The following is an 18,277-nucleotide window of genomic DNA, read 5'->3' as shown; positions in this document are numbered from 1 at the left end:
CCTTCGAAACTGACAACAGCCCTGTAAAGCCGGACTCCCCAGGAATTTCCTGGCAGGAAAGGGAGTAACTTGGCAAGCATCATTATCATCAGCATCATAATGCTACAACAGACCATGATAGTAAAGTCGATGAATATCCTTACGATTAATTTGATAGTTGGACTTCAAGATCAGTGATATGACTCATGAGGGTGTTCTGGTGTAGAGGTAGGAGATTATTCACAAAACGAGTTAAGAAGGATCTTCAGGATCTCCATCGGCACCTCATTTTCTCAGATCAATTGAATACTACTATTACTTTGATGCAATGATCATTGTTGTACTAACATTTTGGATGATAATGACCGATAGTGCAAGATCTGCTGACTCTAGGAAGAACATTAGATTGGTATTCTCATTATGTCGTGGTCCGGATTTATAAGATAGTATTGAAGATAGGTACGTCAGATTTTGTGATATTTCTGACTGGGAGAAATACATCGACTCTGACCGAGTCGATGAACCGGAGTTATTCCATTAACAGACGAAAAATGCGTCTCAGTGGAGCCCCACAATTACGGTGAGTGCGAAGCACTCCTCTGACACAACTGTCCTGACCCCCTGGTCTGTGTGACGCTATGAACAAGGCTGAGTACGTCACGATTGAGTATATCAAGCTAGAATCTAAGATGTAAAGTCGTTCTGTCTTTGTCTACTACACTTTATAAATGCATCAGTGTAGGCACGGTTTGTTTCCACCAATTTTCTTTAACCTTCCTACAGGGGAGGCTGGTAGCGGCTAGCCCAAAGAGGCGTTGTAGTGAGCACCAGCTCGTTGCCTTCAGATGCTAATGCACTGCCAGACGCGGTCTCACCCAACTCCCTCGTGGAAGAACACCACTCAACTGAGTGACTGAAAACTCTGCCCTGTTCTAAACTAAGTAGCTGTTGTGTTTACTATCCCAGGCGAAACGGTGCGAGAATTTTACAGGATATAGTTATATTCTTACTCTATTTATTGAAGCGTTTGGTGTGTTTTCATATATCCAGTACTATTCCGTTCCGGTTTCCGGATTTAACCCATCTGGTTGGGATGTGCTTCCGCACGTTAACATAAGTCACACCGGGTAACAACCTCTCAGCATACTGCTCAGGAACCTGGTTCTGATTTTACCCATTTGCGAAGCTTTTGATTTAGGGCTTATGCACCCTCGTGGTCGTGATTATCTTTAATGAATTCTTTCACATGATCTACGCGTTGCTGCTGCCAAGATACAGGTTCGGGCTGTGTTTTCGATTCTCGCCTTGGCGGTCTTAGCCATTTTGAATATTCAGGTATCCGTGATCTTTCATCTGCAGGGTTCTCGCCACCAGCTATATATTTGAATGTGACGTATTTCCAATTGTATGAGGGCGTCTATCATTTGTAGACGGCCCTCTGCTGCAGCTGATGCAAGACCTTTGGATGCTACCCAATAGCGAGCTTTTCCCAGAAAAAATTGAGGTAATATCGGTTTGCTAGCAACATACGCTGTCGATGCAAGACCACTCTGAATTGCTTAAGCTCTTACCCAAGGGAAGATTAAGTCATTGAGACCTCTCAAGGCTGCTCCTAACTCCACTGTATCGATTCGTCGAATATTCCTCGCGTCTCGTAGCCAAGATCTATCTCCCCCCAACTGCGATCTACAGTATAAAATTTATATTTTGGATCGAAAAGTATAGTGTTTACTTTTCGCGATTAAGGCTTGTTTAACAAGCTCCAATTGCGTCTGCGGAAGCATCCATATACCAAGACCACTGTAGTGGGGGATTCACCTAGAAGAATCCGGACGCTGCATCATCTCGCAGTCTGGGTGTAATTTGTGCGCTTTCACTACTATATCATCAGGCAGAGGATAATGCGAGGCCACACCTTCATTGACAGCGACACTCAGCCTTTCTAGTGCTCTGGCTGCCGGCGCGAGCCATCCTAACACAGGATAATGAAATGACGCTATCGTGGCCACCCGCGAACGGAGGTTACGATACGTGAAGCCAGCAAGTGATTCACTCAACGCCGACTGGGTTATGATTGAGTCACTGCATTCTGAATCGGCAAGACGAACGAGATTATGTTCTGTTTGAGTCAGCAACATAGCAAAGTCTAACATATGAAATCGGCTTGCGAGATTGCTTCAACGTCATCCTTGCCTTGGCAAGAGATGTACGCGCTTCAATCGTGTGGTTAGTCTTGTTGCAGGACTTACATCGCTTCACTTCCTGCATGGGTGCGCGACTTGTGATTCCTCTACCTTTCTCGTTCTGCCACCCTTACCTTTGCCGTTCTGCCACCCTGACCTTTCCAGAGCTTGAGAACAAGTCGTCGCACACCAGGTGCGGTTACTCGTGGTCGTCTTAAATAGTCTAACGAAACCTAGCATGAGTTATTATTTGATCATAGGATTTGGTAGGATCGAGGCAGACAGGCTTCATGGCACAACTGATTGGATGGTCATGAGACAAGCTACTGTAGAAGAACAATTTCATGATCTCACTCTGGCATTGCTTACACCTTGCCGCATAAAACGCTCAATGCAGTCGCATACTCATCAACCATTGAAATTGGCACTTTTCAAGCTAGTAACGACCTTTTCAGGGCTAAAACCAAACCGTTTCTGCAGCCCAGATCGCAGCTGAGCGAGATACCGTTTCCCAGAAACATCGATGGATTCCTGGCAGGAGTCCATCGATCTTGGCAGGAATCTTCTGCTCTCATGAGACCATCTTGGCTGCTCGATATGCCCCTCCCGACACCGATAGCTTGAGTAGCACGTACCAAGCTTTTTAAACTATTCTTCTACATTTTCATCAGCGCCATCACTGAACTTCACGGCATGCTTACGAAACTAAACCGTCCGTCGCGCCTTCGAAGCCTCAACTAGGGATGATGGGCTGGTATCGTCCGATACCAGCTCATGCTTTTCACCGGCTCTATCTTCAACAGGCTTACTAACCTCTCTCTGAGAACGCTCTGGATTATCTAGCTGATTATCACTGTGCTAGCTCGAACCATTATCGCCTGTAATACAGACGTTGAAAGCGAGACATTGTATACAGACTCTGTATACAATGTCTCGCTTTCGACGAGTGACCAGTGGTGCAGCTAATATAGCTTAGATCAATAGCTTTATCAGCTAGAATCGAACATAGCTTGGTTTAAGAGTCGAACCCAAGAATAGATCATAACACCTTTGGATTTGTGGATATAGAGTTCAAAGACGTGGCCTAATTTTGATCAAAAGAATCATGTTTTGATTCTACTCACCAGCCTAGACTTTGCACTCCACTCACCCACTTCATGTAGACGCTGGACACGCTATCATTGTTCATATCCAGACATAAGTTATGTCACATAATGATGTCACTGTCAGCTGGTTGTACAGGGTCCCGATGCAGCGGGCGTCTGTTGTCATTATAGCGGTTTATAGAACCATAAGCGCCGTGGTTAACCTACTCAGGGGTGCGTCGAACGGTGAGGATCAAATCGTACAGTTGCAGCTCGCAGAATGTCTACTCATGTACCACTTCGTGTACTTGCAACTGATACAGTTTTGGATGATACACCTTTGATTCGTGCACTACTGGAATCCAGTAACTGGATCATCTTACTTTGCTCGGTACAGCATCATATCTTACATACAGCATCACATCAGTAAAATGGTGACACACTTCCATATACAGTCTCGTTTCGAACCGTCTGCACGTACCACGTGCAGTGTCCGCTTATTGTCAGCGAACACAGTGTAAATCAGTACGTTGCTATGTCAATGACATAATGTCATGCATGCATGTCTGGTACTCTGCAAATCCCTACGCCATATTCTCGTGCAGCTGTGACTGGTACACACTACTTCATAAATCATTAAGTTCGTACGTGTTTTATTTCGTCAAACTCTGGCTTTGTACAGACGAAAATTTTTTGATACGATATTTCGCGCTGCGCGAAATATCGGGGCAAACATTTCTCGCGTGTAGTAGTAAGACTATTGCACTCAGCCTTAGCATACTGTGTTCATGTAACTTGCATGTACAAGACGTGCGCTTTTAAGAAACGTCTGGCGTCTCGTCTCCCCTTTTATTGCAGTCTACTTATTACTCATCTTTTACGCTTTACACTAGACCAACCGGTTCTGGTTGTGTTAACCAAGTATGACTCCAAACCCTAAGAGAGCACGCGTCCCTTTAAGCCACGATGGTGCATCATCCGAGAAATCGAGCACTACTGACGCCTTCAAGTTCCTTACCCGTGTGGTGAACGATTCCCTAACTCGTGGAGACTCCTCTGAAGGATCCTCCTCAGCCCTGTCCGAGTCCGAGTTGAGGAAAATGGAACAACCTCTTATGGGCATTATGTGTCTCCTTGGTGTCGAAGCCTTCGCTCCCTATGGTATGGTCCCTGGTTTGCAGCTTACAGCCCCTTCCGATCGTAAACTGGCTCTCGATACCAGTACTTGGCTCAAAGCCTGGGGTTTCGAGGGAGGTAAATGGTCCCGTGGTCTTTGGACCCGCCTTCGCCATCGTCTGTCCCTTGCTAAGCTTGCTGCTCCGTTGTGTATATGCCTGGTTATTGCCGTCTTACCCGAGAATCTCGCTTTGCAAGCGTTTGAAATATGTCTAGCTCACAGGCTCAAGTTGAGTCAGTGGTCTGAGATTGTTATCCCCGAGGAGGGAGCGCTCGAAGACGAAGCAGAGATGGCAAAGAAGACCGGCTTATGGCTCAGCGAGTGCTGTGAAGTCTACAAGGAACTCAAAGAGTTCCTTGATAGTCAATTCGAGCCCGAGGACAGTTCAGTGTTTCTTGAGCGATGGGTTTCCCTACAACCTTTAGACTGCCCATCTTGGACATCCTTATGTGCCAGTGAGAGAAAGCTCTATGCCGAGCTTGATGCTGTCCATCTCGGGGCTTGCCCTTGGTCTTTGCGCCTGGATAGACTCTGTTCCCATGTGTCTCAGTATCGACGCTTCAAGGAAGATATCGGTCTAAGAAGCTCGCTTCTATCCGAGCTCAAATCCGCTGATGACATCACCAATTTCGATGATATACTAGATGAATGGCGTAAAGACTATCACCCCCTTACATTGGATCAAGTGTTAGGACCTCCTATTGGCCGGAAGTCTGAGGATTCGTCGTTCTTCAAGAACCCGTCAAAGACCCAATCGTTTTCAAGCCAAGGACAACCGCAGGAGGCAAAAAATGAGACCAAGCCATGTCGTTACTTCAACCGTACCGGTAACTGCAAGCATGGTGACAAATGCAAGTATTCCCAGTCCCAAAGATGACTGTCAACCTACCGAGTCCAAGAAGCTCGTCAAAGCCGAAGATAATGCCAGTGAACGTCAAACCATCTCGTGGAGTCTGTCGTGAATTTCAACAGCAAGACAAATGCTCTTATGGAGCATCTTGCAAATTTAGTCATGATGACCCACCTTTACGCCGATCTGAACGTCTTCAGGGACAAGCCGAATATAAGAAAGTTCCAGCGTTGCTGTCGTCTCTGCTGAGTTCAAGCCTGAACGTGATCCGGCGGAACTTCCTTTAGTCTGCGCATCTGTAAATGTTGCGGGAGGGCAAGTTGCGCTGCCTACCACCGACGACAATGACGACTTACGCTGCGTTGAAGCGCAAATCTGTTTGGACTCAGGCAGTCAAGTGAATTTGGTTTCAAGATCGTTTGTCGATCATCATGGTCTGGTTGGTACTCCTCAAGATAAGCCGTTCAGTCTGCGAGGTATAACCGGTGACAGTCTCACAGTAGAAGATGTAGTAGTATTACGAGTATCTCTGGGTAACTTGTACTCTGACGTGAGGTTTGGTATTGGTATATTCCTTGCCTCACGGTGCCGACTTACTCCTTAACCATGAATCCTCACAGAAACTACGGGTTCCGCCAGCTCCACACTGCGAAAATAAAAGCTGGAAAGAGATCGACCGGATCATCTTGGAGAATGTTTCTATGGAGCGGGAACCGATCGAGGCAGCCCCAGGATTCTCTATTCGTTTGAGAGAATTATCTGCGAAGGAAACCAAGGAGTGCCCTAGTCAAAGGTTCTGCTTTGATGTTTCGGTTTCCCCGCTGGTCGCCAACTCTGAGTCTGATAACAACGATTCTCCTTGGCCTGGCAATGTCGTGGACTTCGGATTCAAGATCTACAATCGATTGAGCTTGGCCGAGAAAGAGTCGTACGATAAGGCTGTGAGTAAATTTGTCGAAGCCGGCTACTGGGTGCCGATCGATGACGATGCTGTAATCCGTGACACCGCTGCTCCAAAGGTGGTCAGCTTCCCTGTTAAGCAGGTTGACGACTCCGTTCCTGACGGTCCTACTAAAGTAACCAGTTTCAAAGTTAGACCGGTCATTCAGGCCGTTGGAGTCAATCGTGTTATCAAGGCTGGAGGGGCTAGAAAAGCTTCCTACTCCGGCGACTCTGTTCCTGAGATCCTACTGGGTCTCCGGTTAAATTTTTCTCGTGCTGGAGAAGGTCACTTAGGCCTTCTCTCCCTCGATGTTGGTAAAGCTTTTTATCGCTTCCAGCTGATGGCACGGTCAGATTCAAATGGAGATGCAGTGTCATCCCTTGGTTACCTCTATATCCGAGGCGCAGGCCGATGGTATCGATGCGATAGGCTTGCATTCGGACTTCTGCACGGTCCGGCTTCGCTCCAATCCGGCATGTCTACTCTTCTCCGTCTCGCCGGGAAACTGGAACCTAGCCTCGCAGAGTTGCCAGTTTACAGCTTCTATGATGATATATTGGTTCTTATTCCTATCAATAAGGTTCCGCGCTATCTCTCTACTATTTTACCTCTAGCTGAACGGGTCGGTTTGGTTATCCCTTCCGATCAAATCGCTCTTCTTAGCGATGCCGCACATAGTGTCTGCGGCACTACCTGTGATGCTGGGTGGGGTCTACGTCTCGGCAATCTGATGCGCGTTAGGCGGAATAGCCTTCACATCAGGTGTTTGGTCAAGAAGATCGACTTCGTCAAGAAGTTTGAACTTGTAGCGGGCAAGACCACCCGGCGAGATGTGCGCAGGCTTACTGGATTATCTCAAGCCGGGAATATTCTTCGTCTGCATCCAGTGCGAGCCTTAGCGTCTTCAGCTGTTAGCAAGATCGTAGCTCGACTTCCTCCTTTGGGTGAATGGGATTCTCCTTCACTTTTATCTGAAGACTCAGCTCAATATTGAGATCTGAAGCATGTTATCGACTTGCTCAAAACTAGTCTGTTGGAGAAACAATGTATACACCCATGTGTCGATGAGTCCGCTAACCATCTCGAACTTCACTGCGACGCGAGTCAATATAATTATGCCTATCAAATCTCTATCGGTGGTACCGTTCTTGCGTCGGGTTCCAAGCTCTGGCCTAATGGAGCCGAGTCTTGGCATTCTAATAGACGCGAGCTATATTGCCTTTATCAGGGTGTAGCCCATGTCGATGATGTCGTACGGGTTGCCCACGGTTGGTTGAAGACGGTTACATGTCACAGTGATAACAGTGGAGTTGTCGCTTGGTTGCGTAGTGGATGTCCGGGTAGCAAAGGAGTAGAGCGACCCTCTATCCGTCGCCTAGTAACTACCGTTAAAGATCTAGTGAGGGATTGGAATACTCATTACTCGATTTCAACTTCCTTCGATTTCGTAAGTGGTACCTCCAATGCCACCGCTGATACTTTATCAAGGTTAGCCTATGATCTTGGTATTACTGCTGCTCTTGGCCACACTATCGATCAGCCTACAGTATTGGTGACTACTGAAGTGGGATATAACAATTCGTCAAATCGCCCCGTGAAGATTGATTTAGGCGACAAGTTCATCTCCGACGTGAAACTCCGTACCGATTGGTTCCCTCATTCATCGGACACTCACAACGATGAGTCATGGGTCGGTGAGAGCCTTTCGTCTATTCTACTCAACGGAGTTCCTGATGAGCTAACTAATAGACTTCATATTCTAAAAGATGATGATGGCGCTCTACTCACTGTATCCCTCAAATCTTTGGGCCCTAGAGTGTATATCCCGCCAGATTCGGACCGCGAACAAGGTTGCGACCTCCGTTCCCAGTTACTTCGTAGAGCTCATGATACCGCAATCGGTCATGTCGGTGTCACTGGCATGTCAGCGGCGTTGAAGGCTGTAGTCTGGTGGCCAACTATCTCCGGTGACATTGCCCGGTTCGTGCGAAATTGTCTCGGCTGTGCCCGAGAACGTGCCCGTCACATTGCTCCGTGCGGGTACTCGGAAGTCGTCCGTTCCAGACGTTGGGACACTGTCTATATAGACTTTTGTGGACCTGTCGATGGTTGGACCTACACATGCCCAAGCTCTAACACCGTCATCAGGCCTGCCAGCGTATTCGTGATAATTGATACGCTCACAGGATGGATTGAGCTTTGTCCATGCTCTGATCAGACTGCTCATACTGCTGGCAGGTTGCTTCTGGAGAGGTGGATATCACGTATCTTTGGAATACCTACTGAGCTGAGAAGTGATAGAGATCAAGCATTTCTGTATTCTATACAGTCTCGCATATGCCGCTTGCTGAATATTGATCAAGTCTTTTCCGGCGGATTATCTCCCGCATCGCAAGGAGTGGTCAAATCCGCTGTGCGATCCCTGAAACGGCATTTGGAAAGATCGTTTACTACTGATCTTACTTTATTACTTTGGTTGCAGCGTTCGCTGAATGCAGCGCGTAAGTCCCATGCTGGGGCTCTACCGGTATCTCCCGATATACTTCTTTATGGTGAAGCTACTTCCGGTGGGCTGGAGTTGCTCTTGGGTGCCAATACGGATGCTTTTCCGGAGTTTCAACCTGATAAGTTATCTAAGGAGACAAAAAGATACGGTTGAAGTTTTCTGTCGAGCCTGGTCTGAAGATTTGGCTGTACAAAGAGCCAAGAGAGTCGATCGCTTGAACGCGAACGGCAATCTAGCTCAACTCCAGGAGCTGGCTCCTGGTGACACGGTATTCCGAGTCAAAAAAAATGGTCTCGGCAGAACTAAAGCTACCGGTCCCTATATTTTCGACAGTATGAAAGGAAATATGGTCAGCCTATCCGAAGTCCGTCATCTCATACCCCTTCATCAAGTTCGTTTATGTGGTGTAACTCCTACCGGTAATCCTGGATGTTGTCCCGATCCACCGGATCTTCATGGTCTCCTTGCTGGACCGAGGAGAGAACTGAAGGAAGGATCCCTTGTATTGTTTATTACTCCTGAGTGGGAAACTGTAGATGACGGTTCAGAAGTCGAAATTACTTCTTACGATGTTGGTAGGTTGGTGAAGAATGACTATCCAAACATTTGGATACGTCGTTTTTATATTGATGAATACGGCCGATGGAAAGATTGGAAAAATCCGAAGGTTGTCAATGTTCATTCATCCCAGATAATTGCTTCTATTTCACTTACTAGCCAAGCAAAACTCTCCGCAATTACTAAGTCCAGGCTGTCCAAGGCTGGAATACCTATTGAGTAATCTACAGGAAGTCTTCCTGGGGGGGCGTAGAAGTAAGACTATTGCATTCAGCCTTAGCATACTGTGTTCATGTAACTTGCATGTACAAGACGTGCGCTTTTAAGACACGTCTGGCGTCTCGTCTCCCCTTTTATTGCAGTCTACTTATTACTCATCTTTTACGCTTTACATTAGACCAACCGGTTCTGGTTGTGATAACCAAGTATGACTCCAAACCCTAAGAGAGCACGCGTCCGTTCAAGCCACGACGTGCTTGGCGCGCGCACTGGTGCGTCTATCTTGCTCTGTCACTCCTTCATGCGTCCCCACTCATCCCTAATAACACTACCTTGGTCCCAACCTGAATCTTCAGGTAGTACGACTGGAGCCAATACTATTCACTCGTTCTCACATACAAATTTTTCGTCAAAAGCTCTGGTTAATCGTATTCAGAGCTCGATGCGCGCCGCTCTACTTTTCTTCTCTGCATATCGTACTATTTCACATACTGAAATAGTCTGGATACTGCACGAGTTGAAAATGTACCAGTGGCGATTGTACGAGATCTAACTGCGTCAAATTCAGTTGCTTTGCGTGCCACTCTATGAACAGAATCTGTATGTAATGACACTGTACGAGCTGGCCCTGTACCAAGTGCAACAGGACTGAACGACACCAAATCACCTGACATAGACTCAATTGAAACTGTACGAGTTGACACTATACGAGCCACAACTGTACGAACGCCACAACCTTGAACTGCGTTGTATCGATAAGCTCGGTACCAATATGAATACTATGTGCGAGGAGGTTCTGAAAGGTTGTGGTTCTAGTGAATGTAAATCACACTGATGAGAACTGAGGATATATGTTTATGGGCGAGCGCTCCTAGAGACAGGCGCCACGCAGACAGGCTCCACCAGAGCCCGTGCGGTGACGTGACGCCATCTGTGACGTGACGTGCGCTCGTTGCCTCCCACAACCTATTCAATTATGCTGCTCCAGTTGATCTCTTTGTAGCTCCCCTCATTCTCAGTTTTTACCTCTCGTACACTTGTCTATCTTACGTTGTCAATTCTAACATGGCGACACCTGGGAGATTCAATGCGAATCTTCTACCTTCTGCGGATGACTACTATGACAACGCTATTTATGAGGTTGTTCTGTCGGTGGTGCAGAGTGAGAATATGGCCGTCCTCAAGCAACAACTTGAAACTTATCGTCGCAAGCGCACCAATGCCTTGAATGCTATCAAGGACTTACGTCAGAGAATGGCTGATGAGGACCTCGGGGATGATGAGGGCAATGCTGAGACCCTGCAGTCTCTGAGTCATCAATGGCAAGATATGAACCTGGCCGTTAAGTCCCTGGAAGACCTCGAAGAGTATTATGAACATCTCTTGGTTCTTGGCACTGAGATAGTACGTCCGTCGAGGTTGAGGCCGCCAGAGGTTCCCTCCGAGCAGGCTCAGAGAACATCTCCGGTAGCCCCGCCTATATCTCCTCTAGGCCATCACTCTGCTCCTGATCCGGGAGGTCAAGTTCTTGGTGAGCAAGGGGCTCGGACTGTATTAACGGCTCCGTTCGTGACTCCAATGAGCACTGTTGGCCACGTATCGGCCGGTGCTACTCTTCCAAGAGCAAGCGAAAGACGACGCCCAGATTCGAGACAGGTATCGAAGGTGGACCTCCCCGAGCTTGTCGAAAAGTTTTCCTTACAACATCACCTTACTGTCTGCAAGGCGATGATGGTCGAGGCGGAGCTGGGGGACTACGTGCAGGGTCTTTTTGAGCCCTTCCCGAATCTTCGGTTCAGTGTGGTAAACCGCATTTTGACATCGCTCAAAGGTGTTGGAGATGTCCACTCTCTTGCAACATCAACGGCTGAGCAACAAAGTCATAACTGGTCGGCTATTCGACAGGTTTTGTTGTCGACCTTTGCAAAAAGGGAGACTCTATTGATGGAGCTGAGGGCGATGGTAGGCTCTATGAAGTACAGTAACATCGATAAGTTCTGCGCTGAGGTGCGTAAGGTCTACGCAATGCTGGTCCGTCTATTTGGGGCTGACAACCAGTACGAGATTCGAGGCTTCGTGGAAGCCATGGTAGCGAGATTACTAGCTAGTCGAGCCTCGGCTCTTATCTCAGAAATTCACAATACAGCTCATCTACAGTCCTATACCCCCGATTGGCCTTTGGTACTTCCTTTCGATGGTGTCGAAGCGTCTGTTTTGGGAGTGTTGAATCGTTTAGAACGACAAGAAGTTGCTGCTCGAGCTTTGACAAGCAAAGGGTTGAGTGCCAGTGCGGAGGTCGCAGCTGCTGCTATTCCACCCAGACCGGGCAAGGGAGGCTCTCTGTCTTCTAACGCTCCGACGCAGGGCACGGCGGTGCGAGAATGGTGTGCTCGCTACCCAGCGGATTCTCTCATCAAGGTGTTCGATTTATGGGGCGATGCATTGAAGCAGAAGATACCCGATATGCTGGACTCTTTCGCCATGCGTGGGCGCAAGAAGCGGTTCCCGTTATTCCGCATAGTCGCTCTGCCGAAGGATTGCGATAGAGACTCCCTTGTGAATAAGCTCAAAGAAGAAGGGGTGCGTGCTGACGTCTTTGCCCCTTTTACGTGAGCCCTGAGCAGGGCTGAAAACTGCTCATAGTTTCGCTGGGTCCTGAGCACGACGGTAAACTACTCTCTGGTGTGAGCGCTGCTGGTCTGTCCGATGTCTGTCATCTACCGTCCTTCCCGGTCGAGCACTCTGGTTCGGTGGAGCCGACGGCATTATGGCTCCGATGCCTCGTAGGCGCACCTGACGGCAACCACGTAACTGTTTCTGCCTTGGTCGATACTGGGGCTGGCCTGAACTTCTGCGTCACTCCCGGAGGCGCTCTCGACTTACAGGTCCTAGATGAAGGGTCTTGTTCTATCCCGATACGTTTGGCCGACGGCTCGGTCCGCAAGGTCGTCACTTGGGTGACCCTAGAGGTCTCGGTGTATCTACGTGACGGCACGCTGACTCCAAAGAGACCTCACCGTTTTCATGTTCTCGAAGGCACAGGGTTGAGCTCACTGCAGAACGAGCCAGTTCTTATCGCTGGTCGTAGGCTGCTGGCCGATCTCAAGGTGGCCGTTTTGACTGACCCTCTGAGGGTGCAGCTCGATGGACAAGAGGTCTTATGCATTGAATCTTGTGAGAGCGTTGGCACCGTTGAAAATGTCTGCTTGGCGCTGACAGCCGATCATCAAACCGAAGACCCGTCCGGACCTCCGATTGGGGAGAGAAGAGTTCTAGAGTCAGCGGAAGGTGCCTCTGACGAATATGTAGTTATCCCATTCCAGAAAGTTCCGCCGATCTGTACTCGATTGTTGCATGACCTTGTTGCTCGGTCGTGGCAACCAATGCGGAGCTGCCCAGGTTGGGAAGCTAGGTTACGGCCCCTCCGAACGGACGAGCTGCCGGATAATGCTGCGCAGACCTATGTCTTCGAACTAAGATGCAACAGCGTTCGTAGAGGTCATTCACCAGCGGTACCCTCCTCGGCTCGTAGGATGGCCGCGCACGCTTATGAACGTCTCACCGACACTGAGAAGATCGCCTTTGACAAGCTCGTCGCTAACTATGAACAACGCCGATGGTGGACACGCTGCGACGACTCCAGTCTCAAGATGTTGGCATGCAAAGAGTATGTTCTTGATCCTTCCATCGTTTTTATGGTTGCTGCCCGTCGTCGGAAAGCCCGTCTGGTGGTAGACTTACGCAAGGCAAACCAACAACTAGGAACGAAGGGGAGCAGTCCGTCAACCGACGTACCGACTTGCATCGCGGCGGTGAGGCTGTATTCTTCTGCCTGCACCCTATTACTAGATGCGGCACAGGCCTTCTACAAGTTGAGATGGTTGAATATGAAGGCCTTACTTCTAGTTAAAGACCGACTCTACCTATCTGATAGGTGTGTGTTTGGAATTACTACAGGCCCAGGAAGCCTGTCCCATACGTTGGGGGCTCTGGCGGAAGCATTCCGCGTAGTTTGCAGTGATGACTTTCGTCTACTTCTCAACGACTTTGTCGACGACCTACTGTGTGCAGGAAAAGACGCGGCAAAGGCCGTGTGTTGGCTCATTTATGTGATGGCGAAGTGTGGATTCACGGTAGGAGCGTCGAAGTTTCAACCGATGGCCACGGCAAGAATGAAACTCCTGGTTGCAACGATACTCAGTAATCTTGGTCTCCCTAAGACTCTCTTTGTTTGGCAGGATTCGGTCAACCTGTTGGGATGTGTATTATCCTATGATGAATCCCAGGGTGGGGAGTCTCTGGTGGTGGCTTGTGAACGACAGGACCGACTGCGGACGGCACGGTCACAAGCACAGTATCTGCTATCAGCTCTAGCAAATGTCCACCGCTCCGATAAGGCTTTGACGAAGGCCTTCATATTCTCTTGTGGTGGTAATCTGGCTTATGATAGCTGTGGCGTTCATGCGGAGGAACGCGCTGTAGCGGCGGCTCTGCGAAGCTGCTTCGCAAAGGCATATGCGAAGATTGGTTGGCGCTCGCCCTGCGACCTGAAATTGCTTGATGAGCCACGCCGAGCAGCTGTCCGGGGTCTAGCCGAATGGGTGCTGGAGCTTACTACTGATAAAGTCCTCGGTGAACCATGTTCTCATCGTACCCCAGTTCGTCATGACTTGGATCCTATTACGCTCGAAGTGGTCTCCGATGCTTCAGCCACGGGAGCCGGTTAGTTTATAGCTATTGTGGGCAAACTCGGAGAAAGGCATGTCTTGGCCACAGGTGCATGGCGTTTCACTACAGCTCAGCGAGTGTATCATAGCAATCGGCGTGAACTAGCGGTATGCTGCAAGGCTGTTCAAGCTGCTGCCGATCTTCTGAGCCACTTTGTCTCCAAGAGTTCCCACGTCCCTCCTATTCACCTGGTCGTACGCTCTGATAATCGTCCCACGGTGGCTTGGCTACAAGGTGAAGGAGCGGTGTCACGTTCATCCTTGGAACGACGGGCAGTGCTACGGACGTTAAATGCTCTCAAGGACGAGTTAGACTTTTTGAGGTCCCTCAGTCGTACAAGCCCTGGGAAAGGTGTTGTCATCGAGCACATTGCAGGTGTGGCGAACTCGGAAGCCGACCGTTTGTCTCGATTGTTTGAGAGATTAGTACCACTCGAGAGCGGTAAGAAGATCAGTTTAGCAGACGCTCTGGCGGGTGGTCAAGATCTGTTGCCGGAAACTGCCGAGTACCCCGACCTTTTTCAAGAGCCCGACACCGACGGCAAAGGATTGTCTTGGGTGATGAGCGAGGCCGACGATAGAATGAGGTAGATGCTTTCCAATTACTACCTCTCTTCGGTCCAGGTTATTTTTCACTTGCTACTGCTACTGCCGACGTTGCCCTGCAAGGCCCCTTGGTGGCGTCAGAAGATCGTTCGCAACCAGAACCTATCATCACCAGCCTATGCCATCGTAACTGGGATGTAAACGGTGTGCAGTCCGACTTCAACTTTCTTCGCCAAGTCTTTCGAGCAATGCGACCTAAGAATCACTTACGGCGTCTGTTCTTAGCTCTCAGACCAGACTCGGTGGTGAGAGAGGAGGTGCGGGTATGCCTTGTTCGAGCGCTACAGCAAGACATGGACCCTATCAAGCTGAACGTGGCGGGTCCTTATGTTCAGGATGAGCACGGTATTTACTGCTTTCGGAACGGGAGCCCGGATGGCGGTTATGTGCTCCTTCCTTTGCTACCTAAGGGTGATGAGCGGTGCACCCCATTTAGACGCAAGCTGTTATTGGGCGCTCACCGTCAATCGGCCCATGGTGGTATCGGCTCTACTGTTTCCAGAATAAGCTACACGTTCCATCTACCAGGCTTACGATGTGACTGCAAGAGGCTCATTAGATATTGCTACTGTTGTCAGTTGCAACGCGCGCGTAGAGCGTGGCAGCAGCTACCTGGCCTGGCTGACTCCCGAAAGGAGCAGTTAAAGTGGGAACCTCACCACGACGTCTATATTGACTTCCCCCACCTGGGAGAGGTGCGCGGATATCAGGGCTCGACTACTATCCTAACGGTGTATTGCCTGGCTACTGGTCACTCGAGTTGGATACCTTGTGAGGAGACCTTGGATGACTTATTACAAGGATTACGACGCGTGCAAGCGCAAGAAGGCGGACTGGCAGTCATACGCTGTGATAAAGCTAGCTATTTCCGGTCTAGCAAATTTGAGCAAGAGGTCTCCAGACAATTGGGAGGCAAGGTTATGCTGATGAAAGCCCGCTCTCCCTGGCTCAGTGGTGGTGGAGAGCGCTTACATGCGCTAGGCTTGCGGATCGCCAGGGTCCTATTACGAGGACAAACGGGCGTGGCTGCCGCTGGCAGCGGTAGACGTCGACGCAGAAAAGCTGACTGCGATTCAGTCGATCTTGAAGAAATCTGTCGAGAAGTGACGCTGCTATTGAACACGAGGCCGTTAGATTTCACCAACTCGGAGGATGCCTCGGGTGAGCTATCTATCGTTACCCCCGACTCTTTGGCACGAGGGTTTACTCGGAAGACAGGGTGCCTAGCGATAGCCTCGTCCAGTGCACCCATTGCTGCACGAATACGGTCCGTCCGGACGTTTTTTCTGGCCCGTATCTTCGGTAACATGCGTCAGGCGGTAGCGAAGTCGTTTGGTTACAAGTCCGCCCGGGGTAAGTCCCTGACTTTGGCAGTGGGTGATGCCGTGCTGATCTATCGCCCTGGTAAGAAGATATCCCCTGCGTTTCGTATGGGAAGGGTGACCGCTTTGGCTGCCGGGCAGCGTTCGGTTACTGTCCGACTGATGGATGGATCCGAGTCAGTACAGCATCACTACAATGTGGTTAAGTTATTGAGAGATCCTGCCCTGTCGCAGCAGGGAGGGCATGATGAGAACTGAGGATATATGTTTATGGGCGAGCGCTCCTAGAGACAGGCGCCACGCAGACAGGCTCCACCAGAGCCCGTGCGGTGACGTGACGCCATCTGTGACGTGACGTGCGCTCGTTGCCTCCCACAACCTATTCAATTATGCTGCTCCAGTTGATCTCTTTGTAGCTCCCCTCATTCTCAGTTTTTACCTCTCGTACACTTGTCTATCTTACGTTGTCAATTCTAACACACGCAGCAGTCGGACGGCAGCAGATGAGTCGCAAAGGGTTGAGCCTTGAAGTAGGCAAATGTGCTTGTTTATAATATTTTCAAGTTATCGCGAACGGTTCGCGGAACAATAAGCAAAGTCGTCATGACAATCGTTCACCCAAAACCATTGCGAGGTATCAACCCTGCGAGCTCGAATACAATGGTCACCCCGCTTGACCCAACGCCACACAGACATAAGAGTACAAAGTTTATTTTATTCGGCAAGTGACTAACTCCGACCGTTACATCATTACTATGTCCCCGTCAGTGATTCTTTCGTATCGTGAGTTATGACTTGTAAGTGCTTGATTCACTGCTGACGCACCACCGGATCTCATCAACTTCGGATTTGGCTTGATAACGAGTGGCGCAGAGCTCTGCCCTATCTTTTCACTAGTTGCCCTGTACTAACGACTACTGCCCTTTCCCGCCACTTCCTGGCAATTCGGCTACTTGCCCCTGAAATCTCTCAAATGTGGGCGAACGGCGTGGGTGCCCTTCGAAACTGACAACAGCCCTGTAAAGCCGGATTCACCAGGAATTTCCTGGCAGGAAAGGGAGTAACTTGGCGAGCATCATTATCATCAGCATCATAATGCTACAACAGACCATGATAGTAAAGTCGATGAATATCCCTATGATTATTTTGATAGTTGGACTTGAAGATCAATGATATGACTCATGACTCATGAGTCATGAGGATGTTCTGGTGTAGAGGTAGGAGATTATTCGCAAAACGAGTTAAGAAGGATCTTCAGGATCTCCATCGGCACCTTATTTTCCCGGATCAATTGAATACTACTATCACTGTGATGCAATGATCATTGTTGTACTAACATTTTGGATGATGATGACCGATAGTGCAAGATCTGCTGGCTCTAGGAAGAACATTAGATTGGTATTCTCATTATGTCGTGGTCCGGATTTATAAGATAGTATTAAAGGTAGGTACGTCAGATTTTGTGATATTTCTGCCTGGGAGAAATACATCGACTCTGACCGAGTCGATGAACCGGAGTTATTCCATTAACAGACGTAAAATGCGTCTCAGTGGAGCCCCACAATTACGGTGAGTGCGAAGCACTCCTCTGACACAACTGTCCTGACCCCCTGGTCTGTGTGACGCTACGAACAAGGCTGAGTACGTCACGATTGAGTACATCGAGCTAGAATCTAAGATGTAAAGTCGTTCTGTCTTTGTCTACTACACTTTATAAATGCATTAGTGTAGGCACGGTTTGTTTCCACCAATTTTTTTTAACCTTCCTACAGGGGAGGCTGGTAGCGGCTAACCCAAAGAGGCGTTGTAGTGAGCACCAGCTCGTTGCCTTCAGATGCTAATGCACTGCCAGACGCGGTCTCACCCAACTCCCTCGTGGAAGAACACCACTCAACTGAGTGACTGAAAACTCTGCCCTGTTCTAAACTAAGTAGCTGTTGTGTTTACTATCCCAGGCGAAACGGTGCGAGAATTTTACAGGATATAGTTATATTCTTACTCTATTTATTGAAGCGTGTGGTGTGTTTTCATATATCCAGTACTATTCCGTTCCGGTTTCCGGATTTAACCCATCTGGTTGGGATATGCTTCCGCACGTTAACATAAGTCACACCGGGTAACA

The 18,277-nt window shown here is 48.9% G+C and overlaps 5 protein-coding genes across 5 annotated transcripts; all 5 read left to right on the top strand.

The window, feature by feature from the left end:
* Positions 1 to 4,170: 4,170 nt before the first annotated feature.
* On the top strand, positions 4,171 to 5,301 carry Pmar_PMAR022484 (hypothetical protein; the record flags this gene model as incomplete). Its single annotated transcript, XM_002782110.1, has 1 exon — positions 4,171 to 5,301. The coding sequence occupies one exon, from the start codon at positions 4,171 to 4,173 to the stop codon at positions 5,299 to 5,301; it is 1,131 nt and encodes a 376-aa protein (XP_002782156.1).
* A 674-nt stretch (positions 5,302 to 5,975) lies between these two features.
* Pmar_PMAR022483 (hypothetical protein) lies at positions 5,976 to 7,211 on the top strand (the record flags this gene model as incomplete). The annotated part of the gene is made up of 1 exon (XM_002782109.1): positions 5,976 to 7,211. The coding sequence occupies one exon, from the start codon at positions 5,976 to 5,978 to the stop codon at positions 7,209 to 7,211; it is 1,236 nt and encodes a 411-aa protein (XP_002782155.1).
* Positions 7,212 to 7,445: 234 nt separating this feature from the next.
* On the top strand, positions 7,446 to 8,381 carry Pmar_PMAR022482 (hypothetical protein; the record flags this gene model as incomplete). The annotated part of the gene is made up of 1 exon (XM_002782108.1): positions 7,446 to 8,381. A coding segment is annotated over one exon (936 nt), but the record flags the coding sequence as incomplete, so codon positions are not given.
* A 2,184-nt stretch (positions 8,382 to 10,565) lies between these two features.
* On the top strand, positions 10,566 to 12,113 carry Pmar_PMAR022481 (hypothetical protein; the record flags this gene model as incomplete). Its single annotated transcript, XM_002782107.1, has 1 exon — positions 10,566 to 12,113. One exon carries the CDS (start codon positions 10,566 to 10,568, stop codon positions 12,111 to 12,113), a length of 1,548 nt encoding a protein of 515 aa, XP_002782153.1.
* Positions 12,114 to 16,140: 4,027 nt separating this feature from the next.
* On the top strand, positions 16,141 to 16,413 carry Pmar_PMAR022480 (hypothetical protein; the record flags this gene model as incomplete). The annotated part of the gene is made up of 1 exon (XM_002782106.1): positions 16,141 to 16,413. One exon carries the CDS (start codon positions 16,141 to 16,143, stop codon positions 16,411 to 16,413), a length of 273 nt encoding a protein of 90 aa, XP_002782152.1.
* Between the last annotated feature and the right edge of the window lie 1,864 nt (positions 16,414 to 18,277).

Source organism: Perkinsus marinus (genome assembly GCF_000006405.1).
Source record: "Perkinsus marinus ATCC 50983 genomic scaffold scf_1104296939976, whole genome shotgun sequence".
In the NCBI taxonomy this organism is placed as follows: Eukaryota; Perkinsozoa; order Perkinsida; family Perkinsidae; genus Perkinsus; species Perkinsus marinus.
This window is presented reverse-complemented; position numbering and strand designations above follow the sequence as displayed.